Genomic DNA, 16,164 nt, shown 5'->3' with positions numbered 1-16,164 from the left:
TGCAGAGAAATAGCTCACCCCTGCTATGCCACTCCATTTTCTCCAGCTGCATCAGAGCTCTCTGGGAGAGCCGATTGCTGAATGGCTTGGCAGGGGCTTCGGGTGTGTGTGTGTGTGTGTGTGTGTGTATGTGTCTCATTGAGTGTGTGTGTCCATTAGTGGTTGATGTCCCATTGCGCGAAGAAGTAAATCCTCTCATCCTTAACCAGGCTGACATGCTAGCTCATCATTGTCTTTCATCAAGGCCTCTCCCTCCTGTTGAACCCTCAGCTCTGGGCTAAATGCAGCAGCATCTTCCTCCGTGCTTTGGATTTCTTTTCCAAATTAGTCCCAGAAAGCTGTCAAAACCTACACACTCGAAACCGCAAATGCAAATGTGCAGTATGTTACATTTGCATTCTATAACCTCTACTTTCTCCTCGGATACATTCACTTTTCTTAATCTGTCATAGTCAGTATTTGCTGCTTTAATCTCTGGCATTATTTGCTCGGGGAGGATATCACCTGGCGTCATCTGTCCTGTGTGAGATATTAATTATACATAAGTGGTCACCTCACTGCAGCCTCGCTGGGCTGAAACCTCTGCTGTTTTTCCAAAAACCTGTCGCTATAGCAATCACCTTCCTCTGCTTGGTGGGTGTGACTGAATCAGACTGGAGAACCAATCCAGCAGCTAGTTGTCAATCCCTCTCACACACAAACACACACACACACCGACCACCGACCGCTCCACACCTTCTCTTAAATGTGACAGATTTGGGGTCTGGTCGTTACTTAATTGCTGCCCTCAGGCTGTTTTTTGCATTGTTATAGCAATGGAAGTTCTCTGTTTGTCACCCAGCTCAGCCCACAGAGTGGTAATATGGTGAACAGAGAGGGAGGATACGATGCTTTCAGGGCCGGTTGAGTGAAAGAACAGGTTTTCCTGTCTCATTTCTTCTGTCTATGTCAACACAAAGGCAGGAGAAGAACAACAGTTGTTATATAATCAACTAATAATATGTCATAGTGCTTCTGGTTTTCACCTGCTGAAATAGCACTCCTTAGCAGGCATACTGGACCTTACCAACAGTTACCTGTCTTTGTCACTAGTGTTGTTTTTGGCGGCCTGTTTTAATTTTAGTCTTTAGTCTTTGTGTCAAACTGTCATTTTAGTTTTTATTAGTTTTAGTCACATTCATACTCTTTTTTGTCAAGTTTCAGTTGACTAAAAGTCTGAGCATTTTAAGTCAGAATAACCCATGACTATTTGACAGTTTCAATGGAAACCGATGACATTTGACTCTAGTTTTAGCCAATGATTTTAATCTCTTTCTAGTAATGTATTTCTGTTTAACCCCGTCAATATAGTATAATTACCTATAGTACAGACAAAACCAAATGTTTCTTTTAGTCAAACCCATTTCACAATTCAAACATCTTATTATTTTTACCTTATAGACTCAAGAAAACATCCATTCCAGACATGGAAGGTGCTCTGCTCAACATATATTCCCACACACTAGATTTAGCAGATATTTTGGAGAAAACCACTTTACACTCTCTCTCACAAACAAATACACAACACACTAGTCACTCACACACACACAACATTTGTCTCAGTGGTTTGACGATGACGCTGCCCGGCCATCGGTCCCATCCTTTGTGTCTGACTTAACTTTGTCTCTTCAATTGTGGTTAACTCTAACCCACCACAGCTGCATCTTGCTGTGAGTAGGGATTGAGGAAGTGACGTCGCTGCCTAGGAAACAGAAATACTGCAAAACAATATCACATTATATATTTCATCATAGTTATCGTCACATGACCACTATTTATGTTGCATCTCGTCTTGTTTTTGTCATGTGATAAAGGTTCGTTGAAGACGATATTTCGTCATAACTTTCGTTGACGAAAGCAACACTGTTTGTCACCATGCCTACGATTATGATGGTATGTTAGGATTAGGAAATTATTGTGATTTAGATCAAACTAACTAACACTACTTCCTGAAGATTATATGATCTTTACTGACAGAACCATCCACCACACAGTGTTTTTGAGCTCAGTGGGCGATCAGTGAATGACTGAGTAGGTTCTTCATCCTGCAGCGGTCAGATACTTCAACAGTCACATGTGTGGCCTGCTGCACAGAGGGATTAGTTTATTTATTTCTATGCGTGCTCTTGTTGGAATAGTACTTTTAGTATGACTCCTTTGTGCTTTATGACTTTTAATCATGTTTCATTGGACCTGTGAGTCGTGATGGATCCTGTACGATCCTGTGAGCTGTTGTGGTAGTCTGCTGTTCACATACTGTAGGGGAGAGAGAGCTCTTACTGTACAAGGTGTCCATTGATTTTAGAGCAGACTCTGACAGTGTCATGGATACTATACTTATCACTTTGCTCCTGCCATAATCACTATGTCCATTATAGCTGTTGCCTGGCATTATAATGTAACTATGAGTCTCCCTCCTAAATGTCACTTGTTCATGTCCCTTGTCTGCATTTCAGATCCACTGACTACGGCACCACCTACACTAAACTCAACCTGATGCCGGGGACGACCGTCGTGGTGACCAGTTTCTACATCTGCCCGACCAACAAGAAGAAGGTAGGATGAGATGTTGACTGCTGGGATGACTGTGCTGTGCTGTCTGTGGAACACATACTCTCTCCTCTGAAACTGTCCATTTAAGTGGAGACTGAAAAGCTTTGCTCCTCTGTGTTGTTGGAAGTCTGAGTAAATTAATATACACAGAGAGGCTGCGGTGGAATTACGGGATATCAAGTGTGTGATTTAAGATTATACAACAGTTAGTTCCGACCGGTCCCAACCGAGCAATTTGATTGGACAACGAGACGTTCCATAGTGCTGATACAGTATAACAGCACTGGGACTTTTCACAGACATAATCACTCCGCTGTTCAGCTGGACAGGAGCTAAGTCAGAGCCATGCTCCCCATACAGGAGCTGCCCCATCTCTCTGCTGCTGCTGCTGCTGCTGCTACAGTTATAAACGGACGTGAACATTAAAACCTGGACCTGACCTGGTCCGTCTAATTGGCGATAAATCTCTACTAAACCCGGCTGGGAAAAAAATCGCCGCGGGGGCAACTACGTTTTGACGGTGATTTGTTTTGATATTAGCATTAGCTGTTGTTAGCCACGTAGCTCAGCTACTTAGCTTCAACTGTGTTTATATTGATTACATAGATGATAAACAAATGTAATACGGTGTCGATAACGTCTCTGTATGTCTTCACGCTGGTCCTGTTGCTCCGGTGCTAATCAGACACGGGCTCAGAACCAGCACTGGAAGCAGCTCGGTGGAGAAGCTTGTAGCTAGTAGCAAGCTAGTATGAAATGTTTATGTGTTGCCTGGCAACAGCCTTGTCTCCCTTCCAGTTGCGGAACTATTTCTGTTGGCGGAGCCAAATAAATGATTAAGGGTGCACTCACACTAGGCAATCGTACCGTGCCCAAGCACGTTTGCCCCCTAAAGTCCGGATTCTATTGCTGGTGTGAGTGCAAGCGTTCCGTGCCTGAGCACGGTACACTTCCCTGGCCCGGCACGGTTGGGAGAGGTGTGCTTGGGCACGGTACGCTTGGCCAGGAATGCGCACACGTAATGCGCTGCGGGCTCGTTCTCCACCACGTGTCTGCAACCGCATGTAAACAACAGTCACTTAACGATTACGTCGCGCCGTAAACATCGCTAGTTAACGTCGCTTTGATTAAACTTCAAGATAACCATGACAACCGGTCTAAGCGCCGTTCTTTCAGCAGTCAGAGCGCATCCGCCGTGTTGGTATGTCAACGTGATGACGTTTGTGTCGGAGGCAACCGTGCTTGAGCACGCTTGGGTTCGAGGCAGTGTGAGTGCGGGCCAGCGGGGGACAGAGGAGGGGGGGCATTCGGGCTTCAGCACGGCACGGATCAACTGGCCCTAGTGTGAGTGCGCCCTTAAACAAACAAATCATAATCTCTTGTAGTTTATTACTGTTCTAAAATGCGCTCGTAGCACTGTTGTATAAAAGCAATATCACACTCGAGGTCGTGCTGTTGTACTGTATATCAGCACGGTGTGATTATCTGCGGCACTCGGCCTGCGGCCTCGTGCCTACGACCGAATCACAGCCGTGCTGATATACAGTACAACAGCACTCCCTCTCGTGTGATATTGCTTAAATATGATCCACTTCAACTAAAGAGAAGTATGAAGTATGGATCGGTGAGAAAGCTAAATTATGTATTTTCTTCTAGTCTCTAGGCAGCTGGTTTGGATGGAACATATAGCTACTGCTGTTTCTATCATAAAATAACATTGTTTGCCAAGCAACAGTTTGACATTACTGTATGCAACATGACTATGGCCGAATTCCGATTCTCCCCTTAGCCCTAGCCCTCGGCCCTAACCCTTCGTTTTGCGCGTTCACGTGAAGTGGTAGGGCTGTCCCAATTCTGGTTCAGACGAGGGTTAGAGGGAAGTGGTAGGGCTATCTCGCCCTCGAAACGGAGATTTTTCAGGGGCACACTACGGACCGAGGGCTATGGCAAGTTTCCCAGAATGCATCTTGCGGCAACCGGCAGCTGTTTTATTTCTCACTGTAGCGCTGTTATTACGTCATTTTGTTAAGTTTTAATATTATTTCATGCGAGAAAGTAGCTGTCTAGATCCCCAATGTGCAGTCGGTTTATCCAAATGACGGCTGTTTAGACGTTTGCTCCGATGTTTTTCGGAGAAGTGAAGCTCCACGTTGGAGCCTCCACCTGTCAGCGGCTCGTCACTGAGACACCACCCTGTCCGGAGAGCTTGTCAGCCGGCCAACCTCCCGACCTCGTCCCGGTAGAAAAGACGACCGCTAATTAACTTACCCGCAGGGTTTTAAAGGTTTACCGCCGCGTAGTTACACTCTTTTTAGGAGATAAATGCTGGTCTCATTGATGAAATGTAACAATTGTCGCATTAATTTGTTTGAATTAAAAGTGAAGCTTCATGTGTTTTGGACACAAGAGCAGCGCTGCCTGGGGGATCTGTAGCCTATACAGAAATCACCACATTTACATCAATAAATAAATGTTTTACAATGAACCGATCAGTCTTCATTAAATGTTATTTTATTTTATTAAGTTAACGTGGTTCTGAATAGAGGATTTGTGGCAAAAGCTCGTCACGTCTGCTTATGTGAAAGCCAGCAGAGACGACTGATGACGTATGTGATTGTTGAAGTGGTGTCCCAATTCGTAGGGGTTGACTTTCAACCCTACTCCTTGTAGCTCCGTTTCAAGGGCAAGGGTTAAGGGCTAGGGCTAGGGGGAGGGATGAAAAATAGAATCGGAATTGGGCCTATGAGAAACATTCATATATGAAGTAAATATGGTGTTTCAGTCAGATTAGTTTATTTTTCAAGTTTAAGATCACTTTTATTTATATAGCACAATTAAAAAGACCTGTAACAGTCATCCAAAGTGCTTCACAGAGCAGAGACAAAAACAAAAAAGATTACATGTACAAGAAACAAGAACACATGCATATCATCACACATACTCACACAAATGCATGTAGCACATCCACATATTTTGTATTTTTGTTGTTAATAAGGACCCCCTCGAAAATTAGATGGCACATCTCAAGGGGCTATCCTGTGAAATAAAGTCATAAAACATCTGCATCTACATACACTCTGCACTGCACTTCTTCCTGCACTCATCATTAGTGTAAGTCAACTGCATGGTGCAGACTCATCCAAAATTAACGAATAACTTAATAATAATAGTAATCCACACAGTGTATCTGCCTACATGCACTGGCTGTGACCCAGAGACATAGAAAGTCTGAATGGGCTGATAATATTCACAGGAATTATCTTCAAACAAAAAAAACAACCATTGCACATAATTTGAAAAAAATGATCACTATACATTTTCCATTAGGAGGTTTTAATCATAGCAACTAATGATCATGTAGCTAATTGCTTCATATGACTAATTTGTTTAGTAAAAATACATTATGGTTTTCATTTTCGATGGTGTTATTACATTTTGCATCTAAACGTCTGGCAATTTGACACAATATTTGGTTCAGCATCAGTCACTCAAACACTGACTTGAAAGTCGAGCCGGACTTTCATGGAGTTTTCATACAGTCTTTACTTTATCACTTCTGTCAGGGAGCTTGTGTGTCTGTTGAACTGTCAGCAGAAGTGATTCACACTGATGGAGCATGGCTGAGGGAAGAACCCAGTACCTTTTGGGATGTAATTTCTGCTGTATGTCAGGCCCAGGGCGGCTCATATTGAAGCATGGGGAGATTCCTCATGAAGGGCTGGGCTTCCTACTGGCTTGTTAGAGAGCGGTCCTCTTGGTGGGTCCATCACAGAGGACATGCTCTGGATTAACTTCTGTTTCTGCAAAAATTCAGATGTAATAGATAAAGTTGTGTGATGAGCTCAGATACTGTTGTTTGGGACATGGCCAATAACAGCTGATGTCTAAAGGAGTGATATTCACTATGCACTGAATCATTCCTTTAGATCTGGCAGGAGGCAGATGATAGAAACTTATCAGAACTTGAGACCTGACTTGGACTTAGAAAGTTTTTTTTGCAAGTCCAGTCGCAATTTCCACCCACGTTCCAGTTCTTCGCTCCACAGCAGCTTCTGAGGAGGGCAGCCAGGCGTGGAGTAAAGCAGTCATTTTTCATCCCAGGCCACGTCCTTTACCCAAACCACCAGACTGCTAATTTCCCCAGCTAACCCTCTGTGTTGACTTTAGGGCCTAACAGACTAATTAGAAATGTTGCCACAGATCTGGGAGGAAATTTATCCACAATATAAAAAATACAAACATTTGTGACTGATCAACAAATATTAAAATAAAGTCTTATCAAATCAAATTTGAATGAATCAAATCTATCTTATAAGTTTTATTATTACTGGTCAAGTCTGTTCCACGGCCCTGTGCTGCTAGCCAACTGTCAGTGAGCTGAAGTAGGAGCCAAGAGGTACAATAGGAGACTTAAGCCGATGTGAGTGGACTGCCAGCGTTGGCAGTCTGTCTAATTGGCAGGCGTTATCACCAGGGTCCAGAGTTCCTCCGATCGATCAGCAGATAGAAGGAGGTTAGATGTTGTCACTTCTCTCTCTCTCCCTCTGTCTCTCTCTGTCTCTCGGCCTCAGGGACACAGAGGGAGTAGAACAGGGCTGGAGATGAGAGAATTGAATTGCATGGGAATTGAGTCATCTTAATTTGCCTCCGGGACAGAAAGAGGCAGATAGGGAGAGACTTAAGACACACCTTTTTAGCTTGGCTTTTGATTAGATTTTACTTATAGGTTTTACTATTTTATTAATTTTCATATCCCCTTTTATTTATCAATTTTTACTGTTTATTTTTTTTTTTTTATTATTTTATTTTAGTCTTAGCCTATAATAATAAGCCTATAATTGTAGTTATTTCATGTCCCTGCACTTATGCTAACTTTTAGTTCATTTTATTTATTTGGTTTTATCCAGTCCCTGGTGTTTCCTCACGGCAAATTGTTGAGAGTAAGATAGCGCTTCAGTTGCCTTCTTTTAAGCTCTATAAATGAGTGTGTGTGTGTGTGTAGTTGTGTGACTTTCGGTTTTATTTTTGCTTTGTTTTTTCTGCTTTTTGATTGATTGATTGATTGATTGATTGATTGATTGATTGATTGATTGATTGATTGATTGATTGATTGATTGATTGATTGATTGATTGATTAGATGCCTGTTGTTTAAACACGCTGCAGGCTGGGAAGAAGGGGCATGATGGAGGCTCAGGTTCAGTGCTGCTTGCTGGAGCTGGTGTGTGTGTCCTATTGTGGTGAGAGTAGCTGTGTGCTTGTTGTTAGAGTTGTGTCCATGTGCTGATCAAACATCCATATGCAGCCATGTGTTTGTTTCCTCCTATTCCAGTGCTCAGATCACGAGCCCTTCTGCCCCCACACATATACAAACACACATGCGTGGGGGGAACTTTGATCAATGGTGCTAATCACATCAGACAACAGCAGCCAAGTGGGCCTGTGGGCCCTGTGAGGGGATTACACACAGTGTGAAGGGATCACACGGAACAGGTGCGAGGGGCCTCCAGTAATCAATAAGACTGGAGGCAATTAGAGAGAGAGGTGAGTCTACAGATGGAGACAATGTCATCCCTCCTTTGTCTCCCTCCATCTCTTCATTGAGAGTTCCATTAAGGACCTGCTCAGACCCTTTGTGAGAGAGGCCTCCCAAGGACCCTCGACACACTTCAACACCAATAGAGTCGCAAATAAACTTAGAGGCTGAAGCTGAGCGTGCTCCCACTCAGCTATTTACTATAACCTCTACTCCACAGGGCTGGACGTCTGGGAGACAAGTCAGACTTGTTTTCAGGTGTAACATCATACTCCCATGGATACACTGCTGTTATCACACATACACTGCTATACATATCTCTCTTACATGTATAGCATAGAAACATAGAATGTTCATGTGAATGCAAATGATAAAGTGTAACAACGTGATAGTGAAAATATGGAGTGTGTTGTTTGTGAGAGAGGGTCTCATTGTTGCTCTTTTTTAAGGTTGCCCTTTATCATCAGGCAGAGGGACTGGCGATGAAAACTAGCCTTGGCCGCGTTTCCCAGATTCGATCTTTCTTAAGGACTTAAGAAGGCTCTTAAGAAGGGTTCGCTAAGAAGGAGCGCTAAGATACGGGTGTTTCCCAGATGCGTTCTTAACTGCCTTCTTAAGATCACGCCAAAGAAGCTTCTTAAGAAGCTCTTAACGGGAGCTGTCCACCACCACGGTACTGAAACTGAATCAATCGATGCCAGGCAAATCGATTATTATATCACACGCCACCTAATACACACATAGATCACACACAGTGACCAGCGCAGCTGCACCGACGGGCGATGAATAAACCGAAGACGGGATTTCCAAACATGGGGTTAACACAGGTCCCGGTGTCCGCGGGCCTGATTAGAAACTTCTCCGCTGTTGTTGCCGCGTTGGTCACGGGCAGTGACGGACTGGCCATAGATGACACGGCACAGCCGCGTAAAGATGCGGCCGAGACGGCTGCGTGACCATGTGATTGATGTGTGGGAAAATAAAAAATAACAACGTGCGCAGGGGCTGGCTGGTTTACAGCCAGACAACTCTGGAAAAGAAAGTGGAAGCATTGCCGTGGTCTGGGTTCGAATCCACCCACTAAAATATTATTTTGGTGATCAACACGTTTTTCTTTTCTCATCATCATTAAATGATCAATGCAAGGCTACATATGTATATAGGCTACATATATATTTAGGCAGTGGAGTGTTAATGCGTGACAGTCTTTTTGGTGCCAGTAGCCTATAACATGGCACAGGAGGATCAGTGTCACGGCTGCCACACTCCGTGACACTGACCCTTGCTTGCGATGCCCCCACCACACCAAGAAGCTGCCCACTGTGTAAAAACACGATGAAACAGCGACACTAGGGGTTGATTTAAGAACGGTTGTTTTTGATGTTCATGCAGATATGGGACGTGGATGTGTGCGTAAAAAGTTATGATGAATGATGATGATTAATTTTATTTGTGTGCCTGATGTGCAGAGCACATGTTATTCCTCATATTTAGTTTATTATTGTTCTTATTTAATTTTTTGTATCTCTTTATTTTTTATTTCGGCACATAATTTAATGTTTTAAACATGCAATGTGCACTGTTTAATATCTTGCTTAGTGTGATATTGATTTGCCTTGAAAACGTGAGCGTGGGTCGCTAAGAAGACTCGAAAGAGTGGGTCCGCTCGATCTTACATTTCCTTCTTAGTGAAAGATCTTCTTAGGCTAAGAGCGACTCTGGGAAACACGTTCTTCTTTCACAGCGTTCTTAAGAGCGCTCCAAAGAAGATCTTAGCGCTAAGAGCTTCTTAACAAATCTGGGAAACGCGGCCCTTATTAGCTAACTCGGGTGCATTTACATTTGTTCTTTTTACAATGTTTTATTAATATACATTGTCCCTTATCAAATAAATTAAACTGAAATTAAATTCTCAGTTCTGGATTGGTTATCTTTGATAAAGGGCCCACTTTCTTCTCATTTGGCTGAACACCCAGCAGCCCACCGAAGGGCAGCACACCAACTCCATGTGTACAGTGTACATGTTCAGGCCCCAGTCTAAATGAAAGTGTAATATCAGAGTGGAGCAGCACAGGATCACAGCAGGATGTCTCTGTTCTGCAAATATCACGTTTATGACATAACAGTAAAATATGCTCCTGTTTTTGTAGATGTGGGAAGTGTCAAAAGCATCTGCTGGAGATGCATGAGCCAGTTGTGACAGACAAAAGGTTGTTATAGCCAATCAACTGTACTGTATAGTAGTAAACTCACACAGACACTTGCAGCACTATGCAGCAGTATGTTGAAAAGAACAAACTATACTGCATATGCACTTTAGTTGTGTGGTCTAATAGTCCAGTAATTTTAGGCCAAAAAAGGGGTCAACGTTAAACAAATTGCAACAGAAGCAAACTCAACTGATTTTGTATCCTCAACATGTCCTGAGTGAGGGAAAAAAAGCCCCGAAGAATCCCATTAGGGGAAAGTTTTGAAAAACACCCAAACATATCCCATTTATACGCATATAAAAAAAAAATTCACATGAATAGGGTAAAATTTTTAACCTTTAGATATCTCCATGAAAATGACTGAGTTGATTACTTACATTAAGACAAACAAAAAATGTATTACAAGTTTTTTGAAATTCTTTGTTAACATGAGCAAATTTGCATAAATATGCATACATTTGCATAAATTGCACCGTTTTGACGGCACATGTATATATGAAGTTGCTGTGGTGGTACCAGCATGAAAATTGGAATGAGTTAACTCCATCTGTCAACCGACAAGTTGACCACTTTAAATTTCAAGATGACTGCAATTTTTCAAGACAGCCACATCCTTAGTAGAGCAGGTATGACACGCTCCGTCTCTATTAATGCTCATGGGCCTAAATTGGTTCCATTCCTTAAGCTTTTTAACTGTAATATTAACAAGATTGAACAAGACATTTTCACCTGCTCTACCCAATGTTTAGATCAGGTGCTGTATATGCAAATTAGCCATACGTAATTGGATTATGCACTGTTGGCTCATGTCATACCTGCTCTACTAAGGATGTGGCTGTCTTGAAAAATCAACCAAAACCCGGCCATAGCAGCGTATTTCAGTTTGTGCGAATCAGGGGATTTTACAGTCATCTTGAAATTTAAAGTGGTCAACTTGTCGGTTGACCGATGGAGTCAACTCACTCCAATTTTCATGCCGGTACCACCACAGCAACTTCATACATGTGCCGTTAAAACGGGGCGATTTATGCAAATGTATGCAGATTTATGCAAATTTGCTCATGTTAACAAAGAATTTCAAAAAACTTGTAATACATTTTTTGTTTGTCTTAATGTAAGTAATCAACTCAGTAATTTTCATGGAGATATCTAAAGGTTAAAAATTTTACCTTACTCATGTGAAAAATTTTTTTTATATGCGTATAAATGGGATATGTTTGGGTGTTTTTCAAAACTTTCCCCTAATGGGATTCTTCGGGGCTTTTTTTCCCTCAATCAGGACATGCTGAGGATACAAAATCAGTTGAGTTTGCTTCTGTTGCAATTTGTTTAACCTTTTCTCATAAAATGACTGGACTATAAATGGAGGTCAAAGTATATGCATATTTAAAGTTACTTTTGATCTTCCTGCCTTCCATGATCTTTGCCAGTCAATGCTGAGCTAAATGGAGTCCTCTATGATATGTCTTTAATTATATGAAATTGATGCATTCGGGGCTTATTTCTAACCATAGTGCTTAAACTAACAAAATACATAGTTTGAACTAGTGACAGATTGTACCGAAAGTAGTATCCTATTACAAACTCACTGAAGCCTGTCTGAGTGGGGATATGATAGGATTGTTTGTATATCATGGCACACACAGTGCTGTAGAAAGGCTTTGTTGTTACATCTGAGCTGGATTAATTATTCGCCATCAAGACCTCTGACTCTGCAAGCTACTAACAGACCGCGGGTTCTTCAAGTCTCATTGGTGACCGACATCAGAGGGAGTGGAGCCACTAGGCTGATGACTGATGAACCCTGTTTTCTCTGGTCCATTGCTAAACCAGACTATTTTCCTCCCTCTGTCTCCTCCGTCTTTCTCCCTCTCTCCTCTCCCTCTTCATGTTTGCCAACTATCCCATAGGCCAAAAGGCAACCCGAGACCCTGACTCTTCATTTAACACGATGGAGTGAACTCAGTATTTCAGTAATTATAAGCCTTTGAGGTGAACAAATCTAACCGATTATTAATATTAACCTCTAGTCCACAGACTTGTTTATAGAAATACTCTGGGCGGATGCATTCAAGGTGATGTGGCCTTGCTGTAAGAGATGAATAAATCAATTCCCAACCTGCCCGATTTTAAGGAAGCATGCAAAACAAGTGCAGAAATACTATAATAGGGTTTTTCCAGTTCAGCTTCATGTTGAATCAACTGCTCTAAATCGGATCCTGTTTTTGATAACATGCCTCCTGGTAATTTAGTTGATTTTTTCTGGACATACTCTCTTTTCTTTTGCACCTCACCTTTATGATATCATGTCACTGCAACACCTTTATACTGTAAAGCCGCCGTAACATCAACACTCCCGAATATCTAAGGTGTCTCCTGGGGGAGAACCGTCAGGTTTCGAGGACTTCAAAGGCAAACTATAGCTTCTGAGCAGGCTTCTCGATTATGTCTTCGGCCATTAGTAAGCAGAGCGTCTCCTTTTGGAGAGCTGCTGATGATTTCCTGCCTGCTGTTGGAACTGAAATGTTTTCTGTTATATAAGAAGACAGTACCTGGGAGAATAGGACATGTTTTTAAAAGACATTAAAGATGCTGGATAAAAATATAAACTCCTGCAGCTGGTTAAACTATATTTTATAGTTTCACTGTGGAGCCGTGATTAGGCTTCACTTCACGTGGATCAAAATGAGCTTGTTCACATTTAATATTTATTCCAATTTTACCCCTCTTCCTACTTCCCCAGCCTCCAAAATTTAGCACTTAACAAACTAATGATTTACAGTTTACAGCTATAGAGTCACCCACATGACTTAAAACTAAGAGAGGCCAATGTTGAGTATGTGCTGTTTGCAACATGTAGGCAACTTTATTTATATAACACCATTCAGATACAGGGCAATTTGAAGTGCTTTACAAAATTCAAAATAATGTAGGGCACCACTTTAAAACAGATGCTACTGTATAAAGACTTTAGCAATAAATACATGGTATTCACAGCCCTGTAAGTTGCATGTCATCTGCATAAAAGTTCGTCTGATATTTATCTGATGAATGAACATGTTCATCATTGTACATGGTTATTCCCATCCTTTAACTGGAATGAATGAGCATGTCCACATACCCCACATAAGCCAACATTAAAATCATATTATAATCTCCCTTTTCATTGCAGCATATACAGATACTTCTTCCCTATACGTGTTGAGCATTAAGACAAGTCTGAGAGAACACAGCAGGGAAGAAAGACAAATGAGTAAAAATCCTGTGGAGTCAGTTCCCAGCCAGGAGGGATTGTAAAGTTCAAAAATGAAATATCACAATATTCACTTAATAAGTGAGCACATCACTGACAAAACCAAAAAAAAATATTGCTGCTGGCAGAGAGATACATCAACCAGCAGTGATATAATCTGTCTAGAGGATGGCAAAGTTTAAGTATTTCTTCATATGTCGAGCAGAGGGGTCAAACGTAGAGATATGGTTTTAATGAACCAGTTTGAGGCATCTACCTTTGCTGTAACTGATCTTTTAGTGCAAATCTTTATCCAAGTTTTGGAAAAGTCAAAGCATCCGCAAAGAGGGGGTTCAGAATAGGACGCAGAGCAATTATTAAAAACTGTTATGAAAAAAAGTATTAGGGACTCTCACAGTCTTGATTAAATCCATCTCAGACCAAACAGAGGAATTAACCTATAGATTAGTTGTCATATAACCTACCTACCTCCATGTTACAGTTTCAAAGTGTGAGTACATTTCTTTGAATGTCTTTGGACCTTGCAATACTTGGAGAGCACTCATTATAGTCAGAATAAGAACTGCAAAAGATTGGAGAAACGGAGTTTTTCTTGCAAACCACTGTGAATGATGGTTTAAACACGGCATCAATGATACATTAAGTTCAGGTTTTCCTTCCGTATAAAAATCACTGTGAACAATAACAACAACCCAGTACAGCCTCAATTAATGAACTACATTGACTATCTAAAATACCAATGCTACAAAGCAACAGCTTCTTCAACTGTGGCAAAAAAAACAAAAAACAAATTGACAGTAATTCTGAAAATACCTTTAGACACCTGACTGAGCAGGAAAAAATGACAGTAAAGTAAGGAGCAAAAGAACAAAGTGAGAAAAAAAGACAGTGAGATGAGTCAACAGATATGAGTGAAGTGGCTAAAAAAAAAAGGAAGAGGAAGGAGAATGGGTAAAAGAGACAGAATGTTTCTCCAGATTTACTGGCAGCACTTCAGTAATTGCCTTTTCAAGGAGCTTCAAAGAGAAAGGCAAGGTATCCAGATGTGGTCACATTATGATATCCCTGTGATGAAGAGCAATTTGTGTAATTTCAGACAAACTATCTTGTTCTTTTCTGTGATTGACAGTGAAATAACGGCTTGTCTCTCTGTGATCTCTGTCTGACTGTCAGCCGTGTCCCCTGCTTTCTACAAGAAGACGAAAAAACTGCAGCAATTTGCTCTCAGATGGATGTGCTTCCTTTTGTCCAGTGTTATCACCCAATGGGGTGCCTTGAAAGTAATTATAAAACAAAATGATACTAAAAGCAGTTCAGTGGTAACATTTTTCAACCACATGCTCCATAACAGATGTTTCCCAGGATCCTTCGCTCTTCATACCTGGGTGTTGAAGTCACCCATGCACCCATAGTTTCCAGCTAGCACTCACCATTGGAACTCAGCAGCTCCCTCTTCCCTTCACTTCACTGAACCCTTTTGTTAACAGTGTAAAGAACGTGCCGAGGGGATGTTGTCACTGCAGCTCGCTGCTAATCTCTCTTTCCTTTGATATCTTAATATAACCCAACCAGCACAGTCCAGCACAAGAGAGGTTAACCTTTGTCAGTGTAGTAATTTGCCAAATTTATCTGCTAAACTTCAGTGTTTATGTAGTTGTTGGTTGTCTATCTGACTGGTCTTTCAACCTGGCAGCTTTATTCTGTATGAATCAGCCTTAAACAAAGAAGCCAATAGCCGTGTAACAAAGAGTTTTGCTTAACAGACACGCACATCTGTATGGTAGCCTACAGTTCATTAAATCAGTTATATAGTTTCTTTATTATTACCATCTGTTAGATAAATGCCCATGAAACCTGCTGGCAGTGGTGGACAGAGCAACAGTAGAACCGGAACATTTCGTGGTGGTCAGGAGCGCTCGGCTTAACAAGCTATATAATGTGTTGATGGATACCTTCCATTGCCCCAGTGTTTATGATGGCTGCCTTGCTGACTGTTGCTGTTGTGGGGCTTTACTTGCCAGCCATGTGCAGAAATTCTTAGTGCAATGCTGCACACACAGATAAATGACAGAAAACAATCACTGCACTCCCTCTGCCCCCTCTGGAGGAAATCTGCAGGACCTCTGCTAAGCTAACGGCATACCTGTTCCTCCGTTCCCCTCTGGGAGGCGCTACACAACACTCAGAGTTCACAATGCCAGTGTGTGCTTAAGCTGTGCTGATGGCCCAACATTTTCCTTCAGAGCCCACTCCGTCACATCACTGTAGGTCAGTTCATTTGGGATTCTCTTCCATTCTGGATTCTCTTTTTTATTCATGATATCTCTCCTTCCCATGTCACTTCAGAACAGCTGGCACTTGACAGCCATGATGTGTCCACTTTGGCTCCTCAACAGTTCAGTAGGTTTACAGACATGCTTTGATTAAATTGTACACAACATTTCCTTTATCCGCAGGGCTGGTCTGGGGTCTGCTAAATGGTGAGACCATGGTGTCAAGAGGTGAGGGTAGGAGGCTTGATACTTGCTGGAGGGGACATTGGGGGTCAGGGTGACCACTGACTGTAACAGTATAG

The 16,164-nt window shown here is 41.9% G+C and overlaps 1 protein-coding gene across 1 annotated transcript in view; it reads left to right on the top strand.

Moving 5' to 3' along the window:
* sorcs2 (sortilin-related VPS10 domain containing receptor 2) overlaps window positions 1-16,164 on the top strand; it is a gene marked incomplete at both ends in the record, with an annotated part of 304,429 nt that overhangs the window by 148,151 nt on the left and 140,114 nt on the right. Inside the window, one exon of the mRNA XM_083992479.1 lies at window positions 2,496-2,595. Within this exon, the coding sequence (XP_083848605.1) occupies window positions 2,496-2,595 (100 nt within the window). The remainder of the gene's footprint in view (window positions 1-2,495; window positions 2,596-16,164) is intronic.

Source organism: Trachurus trachurus, assembly GCF_905171665.1.
Source record: "Trachurus trachurus genome assembly, chromosome: 18".
Classification (NCBI taxonomy): domain Eukaryota; kingdom Metazoa; phylum Chordata; class Actinopteri; order Carangiformes; family Carangidae; genus Trachurus; species Trachurus trachurus.
Note: the sequence above shows the minus strand (reverse complement) of the source record. Positions and strands in the feature narration are given on the sequence as shown.